General features: G+C 42.6%; 1 protein-coding gene across 1 annotated transcript in view; it reads left to right on the top strand.

Moving 5' to 3' along the window:
- The first annotated feature begins 1897 nt into the window (after positions 1 to 1897).
- Positions 1898 to 8242, top strand: part of SIMC1 (SUMO-interacting motifs containing 1) — a 49318-nt gene continuing 42973 nt past the window's right edge. The window contains exons 1-2 of the mRNA XM_010862105.1: positions 1898 to 1936; positions 4405 to 5976. Of these exons, the coding sequence (XP_010860407.1) occupies positions 1898 to 1936; positions 4405 to 5976 (1611 nt within the window). The remainder of the gene's footprint in view (positions 1937 to 4404; positions 5977 to 8242) is intronic.

The raw sequence follows: 8242 nt of genomic DNA, 5'->3' as shown, positions 1-8242 counted from the left end.
TGGGGAAACAGTGGAAACAGTGTCAGACTTTATTTTGGGGGGCTCCAAAATCACTGCAGATGGTGACTGCAGCCATGAAATTAAAAGACGCTTACTCCTTGGAAGGAAAGTCATGACCAACCTAGAGAGCATATTCAAAAGCAGAGACATTACTTTGCCAACAAAGGTTCATCTAGTCAAGGCTATGGTTTTTCCTGTGGTCGTGTATGGATGTGAGAGTTGGAGTGTGAAGAAGGCTGAGCGCCGAAGAATTGATGCCTTTGAATTGTGGTGTTGGAGAAGACTCTTGAGAGTCCCTTGGACTGCAAGGAGATCCAACCAGTCCATTCTAAATGAGATTGGTCTGGGTGTTCTTTGGAAGGAATGATGCTAAAGCTGAAACTCCAGTACTTTGGCCACCTCATGCGAAGAGTTGGCTCATTGGAAAAAACTCTGATGCTGGGAGGGATTGGGGGCAGGAGGAGAAGGGGACGACAGAGGATGAGATGGCTGATGGCATCACTGACTGAATGGACATGAGTCTGGGTGAACTCCAGGAGTTGGTGATGGACAGGGAGGCCTGGCGTCCTGTGATTCATGGGGTCGCAAAGAGTCGGACACAACTGAGCAAGTGAACTGAACTGAACTGAAGCTTCCACATTAAGAAAGTAGAAGAACTTCCCTGGTGGTACAGTGGATGAGAATCTACCTGCCAATGCAGGGGACACAGATTCCATCTTGTCCAGGAAGATTCCATGTGCTATGGACCAATGAAGCCCATGCACCACAACTACTGAGCCCACACACCTAGAGTCTATGCTCCACGACAGGAGAAGTCACCACAATGAGAACTCATGCACTGCAATGAAGAGTAGCCCCTCAGCACAGCAGTGAAGACCCAGCACAACCAAAGATAAATACAAGATAAATAAATTGTTTAAAAAAGAAGTTAGAAAAAGAAGGCAAATTCAAACCCACAGTAAATAGAATGAAGGCATTGATAATGATAACAATAGAAATAAATAGATGAAAAACCTGGTCCTTTGTAAATATCAGTAAAATTGATAAACTTCTAGCTAGGCTGATCAGGGGGAAAAATGCAAAGGATATAAGTTACCAATATTGAGCATAAAAAAGAAAATTGGGGATAAGTCTATATGGAGTTTAGAATTTAAAAGATATTAAACACATTTTGAAAGACTTTATGCTAATAAATTTGACAATTTAGATGAAACAGACCAGTTTCACAAGTCACAAAATTAATACGAGATGTAGAAAATGTTAATAGCCTTATGTCTTCCAAATTTTAACTACAAAGCAAATTCTAGGCCCAGATAGCTTCACTTCTATAAACACTGAAGAAAGATGTGGTACCAATCCAACACAGCCTGAATAGAGGGGATGAGAATAGTTCCTGAGTCACTTCAAGAAGCCAATTTTATTTTAATAGCAAAACCAGTAAAAGACTATAAGAATAGAAAACTACAAACTAAGGGGAAGGGGACGACAGAGGATGAGATGGTTGGATGGCATCACCGACTCAGTGGACGTGAGTTTGAATAAACTCTGGGAGTTGGTGATGAACAAGGAGGCCTGGAATGCTGCAGTCCGTGGGGTCACAAAGAGCTGGACACGACTGAGGGACTGAACTGAACTGAACTGAATATCCCTCAAGAATATGTAAAGATTCTTAACAAAATATTGATATGTTAAACCAAACTGTTGAAAAAGAGTAATACATTATAACCAAGTGGAGTTTTCCCCAGGACTAATTTAACATTAGAAAATCAATGAATATAATTTTTGATATTAATAGTACAAGGGAAAATCATAAAATAAGAGGTACAGAAAAATCATTTGACTAATGACCATTCCCAATTAAAACTCTCAGAAAACAAAATAAGGAAACTTTCTCAACATGATATGGGGCATCTATGAAAACAACACAGCTAACATGGTACTTAATGATTATATGTCTGCTTTCAGCACTTTTATTGAGAATTGTACTGAATGCCTTAGCCACTGCAATGGTGACAAAAGGAAATAAAAGGCATGCAGATCGAAAAGGAAGAAGTAAAACTCTTTTATTTACAGACATGATTTCTTATATGGAAAACCTTAAGGAATGTATAAAAAAAAGTTACTTGAACTAGTAAGTGAATTTAGCTAGGTCAAAGGACACAGGGATAATACACATACATAAATCAATAGTATTGCTTTATACTAGCAATGAATAATTGGAAAATGAAAAAAAATTTTCCATTTTCAATATCATTTAAAAGCATCAAGTTCTTTGGGATCAAAAGAAAAGTTTTGGGGACTTCCCTGGTGGTTTAGTGGATAAAACTCCATGCTCCCAATATAGGAGGCCTGGCTTTAATCCCTGATCAGGGAACTAGATCCTACATGCTGCAAATACAACATGGTGCAACCAAATAAATAAATATATTTTTTAAAGTGTTTCTTCAAGAGAGAGATATATGTGTAATTATAGCTGATTTGCATTGCTGTATGATAGAAACCAACACAATATTGCAAAGCAATTTTCCCCCAATTAAAAATAAATTTTTTAAAAAGTGTTTACTATTTAAAAAGAAAAAGGTTTGTACAGATGCAGTGGGAATATAAGGAAGGAAACAAATACTTTGAGACCAGAAGTGATCTGGAAGAATTTTCAGACACAGTGATATCTGTGCTGAGTTTTGAAAGACAAGTAACTTTCAAACAATCAAACAGATAATAGTCATTTCAGGCAAAAGAAAGAACCATAAGCAAACATAAAGATAGAAATACTGAGAAAGCATGGCATATTTAAGGATCTAAAGTATTTCTATGTGATTTGCTCAAATGAGGAAGAGAAATCAGGAAGACACTAAATTATGAAGGACTCTAGCTCAGCTAAAGGGCTTCCCTGATGGCTCAGAGGTTAAAGAGTCTGCCTGCAATGTGGGAGACCCGGGTTCAATCCCTGGGTTGGGAAGATCCCCTGGAGGAGGGAATGGCTACCCACTCCAGTATTCTTGCCTGGAGAATTCCATGGACAGAGGAGCCTGGCAGGCTATATAGTCCATAGGGTTACAAGGAGTGGGATACGACTGAGGGACTTCAGCTTTTTCATGAGTCTTACTAAGGCCTTTGTCCTTTATCCTGTACCTCATATGGTGGGTTTTAAGTGAAAGAGACATGATAATATTGTGTTTTAGGAGTTGGCCATGGCAGAGGAGTTCAGTTCAGACCCTTATAGCTATTTATGTTGAGTTCAGCTAGCAGTAGAGAGGCAGTGATACTCTATGGCTGCTTCTTAGGAATGAGGCATTTGGTTTCATCAAGCAATCCCTATTCCAGGATGAGATGCATGCCAACTTCTCACTTGACTCACTCAGAATCCTGTGTCCAGCTTTGGTACTGTTGACAGTGGTAACCATCACATTTGCTAAAAGAAATAGCATGGAAACTGTGGTAGCAGCAATAGCATTGGTAGCCCAGCAGTTGCTACCTAATATACCAGTGGCAGTGGTACCCAACCAAGTGAAGAGACACCTGGAAGATAGAGCAATATTATTCCTGGCTCCTGACACAGAGGTTGTTTAAGTACCTCAACTAGCATCATTAGGCTTTGTGAACTGCTTCATCATTTTGCCAAGGAATGGTAGTGAAGATAGAAGATATTTTTGTAATTAATGTAGGCTTAAACTTACACTGGTTAGGTTTATAACTCTTATTGTATTATCCTCCATATCTGACTATAAGCTGATTATACATTGAATGAGGTTGTACATTCCTAGGGCCTAACAGGAAAAGAAAGAAACAGGCCTGGGTTTGAGTGTCTTTCTCTGCTTCATAGCTAAATAATTCGTAACCCTCTGAACTCTAGTTTCCCAATCTGTATAATGGAGATGATAATGCCTTCCTGATGATAAAATGCCTTCCTGATAGGGTAACTGTGAAAATTAAAGATGTATAGAAGTACTCACCGTGTTCTTAGCACAAAGTAGATTGTCTTGTACTAGCTTCCCTTCTTTCGCTTCTATTGTAGGTTATCCTATGTATTTGCTTTTCCAAACAAAGGTGGCTTTTCACTTTGACTTAAGGTTGAAATCTTCCCTACTACTCCCCAGTCTACTGTGGACCATAAAACATTTCCCTCTGTGCCCTCTGTTATGTGCTTATGGCCTTTGGATAATTTAAGAAGGTGTGGAAGTTGGCAGCTTTGACAACAGTGAAATTTTGACCAAAGGAAATAAACTAATACTTACGTTATACAAGATACGTAAATTGTCAATGAAATGAAAAGGTAAAATAGGTTTAGCCTTAAAAGCTAAGCTTTAAGTCCTCTTAGAAAAAGCTAAGACACCCCCTCCCCCACTTAACCGCTTATCTTCTCACAATCCTTCAACAGGACTTCATTTTTTTTTTTTTTAACAGGACTTCATTGACTTAACTAGAGAAACCAGACCAAGGGCAAAGGATCGCAGTGGACTCTGTGTGATTGACCTGACAGGATCTGAGGAAGAAAATAGACCTATTGCCACTCTTGACTTGACTCTAGAACCTGTTGCTCCTTCCCAGAAAGAGCCAGCCAGTCTTCAAGCATGTGCCAGCCTCTGCAGCAAAGAGATAGTGGAAGGGTGGGTGGACAGAAGCTCTAGGCCTGCAGCACGGAGAATTATCAACAGTGATCCTGTGGATTTGGACCTTTTGGAAGAAACAGCATTCGAAGGTCCCCAGCCACCCATGTCTATCAGTGGGGACTCTGTTTACCCAGTAGAGCCGAACTGTAGCTCAACCATATTCAAAGGTGACCTCAGCTTCTTGGCAAGCCTACAACCCTCTTCAAATATTCACTCCCTCCCCCAAACCAGCAATAATAGTAGCAGTAGCAATCAAAGGATACCCTTGCCATGCCCACAGCAAGATGTGCCATACCCACCACAAGCCTTGCCATGCCCACTGCAAGCCTTGCCATGCCCACTGCAAGCCTTGCCATGTCCACCTCGAGCCTCCTCATGCCCACCGCGAGCCTTGTCATGCCCATCACAAACCATGCAGTACCAGCTACAAACTTTGTCTCGCCTGCCTCAAGAAGAGCTGTGTCCTCCTCAAGACATGCCCTACCCTCAGAATGTGCCAGGCCCCCAGCAGGGTATGCCGAGTCCACCTCATGGTTCATCATGGCATCCTCAGCGCTCACTAAGCCCACCTCAACACTCACTGGGCCCACCTCAAGATGCACCAGCTCCACCTCAGAAGATATCATATCTGGAAGATGTGTCCCATCTACAGGATGTGCCACAGTCCCTGGAAGACATGCCACAGACACCACAAGATATGCCACAGTCATCAGGAGATATGCCACTGTCACCGGTCAGCATACCACAGTCACCAAGAGACATGCCACCGTCTCTGGTCAGCATGCCACAGCCACCAGCAGATGTGTCACAGTCACCTGTCAACGCACCTCCATCACCAGGAGATGCGTCCCCGTCACCAGGAGATGTGCCGCCGTCACCAGGAGATGCGCCGCCGTCAGCAGCAAGTGTACCGCATTCATCTAGAGAAGTCTCATGCTTATCAGGAGATGCCCTTCATTCACCTGGGGACATGTCACGCTCATTGGTAGACATGCCACCCACAGTTGGACAGTTGGCTCATTTATCAAAAATCAGGCCTGCCTCTCCCCAGAATGACATACAGAACCATGACACCCCTATGGATGTCTCGGCTCCATCTTCTCCAAGCTCCTCTCCCAGCCCACAGTCCCCAGAGTTTGAGACTTCCTTAGAGAAAGTTCCTTGGCTCTCTGTCACAGAAAATCCAGCCAGAAAAGAGAGATCACTGTCAGAGCCTGTCAACCCTGGGTGTGCCCTGATACAGACACAGATACCGCAAGGCGGGTTGTACAACAGACCGTGCCTACATAGACTGAAGTACTTCTTACGACCTCCGGTGCATCACCTCTTCTTCCAGACACTAATACCAGATAAAGACACAAGAGAGGTGAGCTAACATGCCTTCCTTGGGGATCAAGTGTCCTTTGTACAGGCCTTGTATATGCTCAAGGGGGTCCACACATGAGAGAACAGGACCAGTTGAGTTTCACATTGTTAGAAATGTGCACTAAAGAACTGATGCCATCCCATGTAAAATCAGGTCCAGGTTCAAATTCAGCCTCACACTTAGAAACCAGCATTGGAGACATCACTGTTTGTAGTTCAGTCGCTAAGTCATGTCTGACTCTTTGTGACCCGATTGACTGCAGTGCGCCAGGCTCCTCTGTCCTCCACTATCTCCCGAAGTTTATTCTGATTCATGTTCATTGAGTAGGTGATGCTATCTAACCATCTCATCCTCTGGTGCCCCCTTCACCTTTTGCCTTCAATCTTTCCCAGCATCAGGGTCTTTTCCAATGAGTCGACTCTATGCATCAGGTGGCCAAAGCATTGGAGTTTCAGCTTCAGCATCAGTTCTTCCAATGAATATTCAGGACTGATTTCCTTTAGAATTGACTAGTTTGATCTCCTTGCAGTCCAAGGGACTTTCAATAATCTTCTCCAAGACCACAGTTCAAAAGCATCAGTTCTTTAGTGCTCAGCTTTCTTTGTGATCCAACTCTCACATCCATCCACGATTACCGGAAAAACCATAGCCTTGACTAGATGGACCTTTGTGGGCAAAGTAATGTCTCTGCTTTTTAATATGCTGTTTAGGTTGGTCATAGCTTTTCTTCCAAGGAAAAAGTGTCTTTTAATTTCACAGCTGCAGTCACCATCTGCAGTGATTTTGGAACCCCAGAAAATAAAGTCTGTCACTGTTTCCATTGTTTCCCCATCTATCTGCCTTGAAGTGATGGAACCAGATGCCATGATCTTAGTTTTTTGAATGTTGAGTCTTAAGTCAGTCATTAGGGAACTGCAAAAAAAAAAAAAATCACATCTACTAAGATGGCTCTAATAATATTTTTATTTAAATATAGTTGGTTTACAATATCATGTTAGTTTCAAGTGTATAGCAGAGTGATTCCATTATTTTTTCAGATTATACTCCATTATAGGTTTTCACAAGATGTTGAATATAATCCCCTATATAGGGGTTTCTATATAGAAAACCCTCCAATGTCCCCCTCCAATGCAGGGGACATTGGTTCAATCACTGGGTGGGGAACTGATATCCCACATGCCATGGGGCAACTAAGCCCATGTGCTGCAACTCCTGAGCCCATATGCTGTAGAGCCCACATACCACAACTAGAGAGAAGCCCATGTGTTGCAACTAGAGAAGCTCATGCACTACAACTAATAGGGGTTTCTATATAGAAGCCCCTAAAAGCCGGTTTCTAAGCTATATAGTAAATTCGCCCAGTAACTTCTTAGCCAGGCTCTATGCTGCCACTTCATTCCTTAATTAAGGACCTTAATTCCTCTGAGTTTTTCTCTTTAGCTCTAGAATGGGTCATAACGCCTGTATCATGTCATTGTTTGGCTTAAAGGTAAACACATAGACACATGAAGCAACCTCTCAGGGTTTATAGGAATGTTATATGAATAGTAGTTCCCCTTAAGGATAAGGGCATTAGAACAATTTATAAACTTTATCTAAAATTTGTAGAGCTCTCCATTTGTAGGCAAGATCAGTTCTGGGTGTTCTTTGGAAGGACTGATACTGAGGCTGAAACTCCAGTACTTTGGCCACCTCATGCAAAGAGTCGACTCATTGGAAAAGACCCTGATGCTGGGAGGGATTGGGGTCAGGAGGAGAAGGGGACGACAGAGGATGAGATGGCTGGATGGCATCACCGACTCAATGGATATGAGTTTGAGTGAACTCTGGGAGTTGGTGATGGACAGGGAGGCCTGGCGTGCTGTGATTCGTGGGGTCGCAAAGAGTCGGACACGACTGAGCGACTGAACTGAACTGAATGAATAATACAGTTTCAAGATCATAAAGTACATCACACGTAAAATAGTCACCAAAGCAAGATTTTTGTTCTTCTCTTGCTCTTAATTCTTGTTACATGCTATTTACAGTGTTGGTTTCTCATTAGTGAGATCAGAGGAGTTACACTCAGGTGGCTTGAGACATAAGAAAGCTAGCTGGACTTCTTTCCTCCAAAATGCTAACTGCCCTCTCCCTAGAAGGGCAATTCTGCTGCTGCTGCTGCTGCTGCTGCTGCTGCTAAGTCACTTCAGTCGTGTCTGACCCTGTGCGACCCCATAGATGGCGGCCCACCAGGCTCCACCATCCCTGGGATCCTCCAGGCAAAAAC

This window comes from Bison bison, unplaced genomic scaffold (genome assembly GCF_000754665.1).
Source record: "Bison bison bison isolate TAMUID 2011002044 unplaced genomic scaffold, Bison_UMD1.0 scf7180017864476, whole genome shotgun sequence".
Classification (NCBI taxonomy): domain Eukaryota; kingdom Metazoa; phylum Chordata; class Mammalia; order Artiodactyla; family Bovidae; genus Bison; species Bison bison.
The sequence above is the reverse complement of the archived record's forward strand: the minus strand, read 5'-3'. Positions and strand labels throughout refer to the sequence as shown.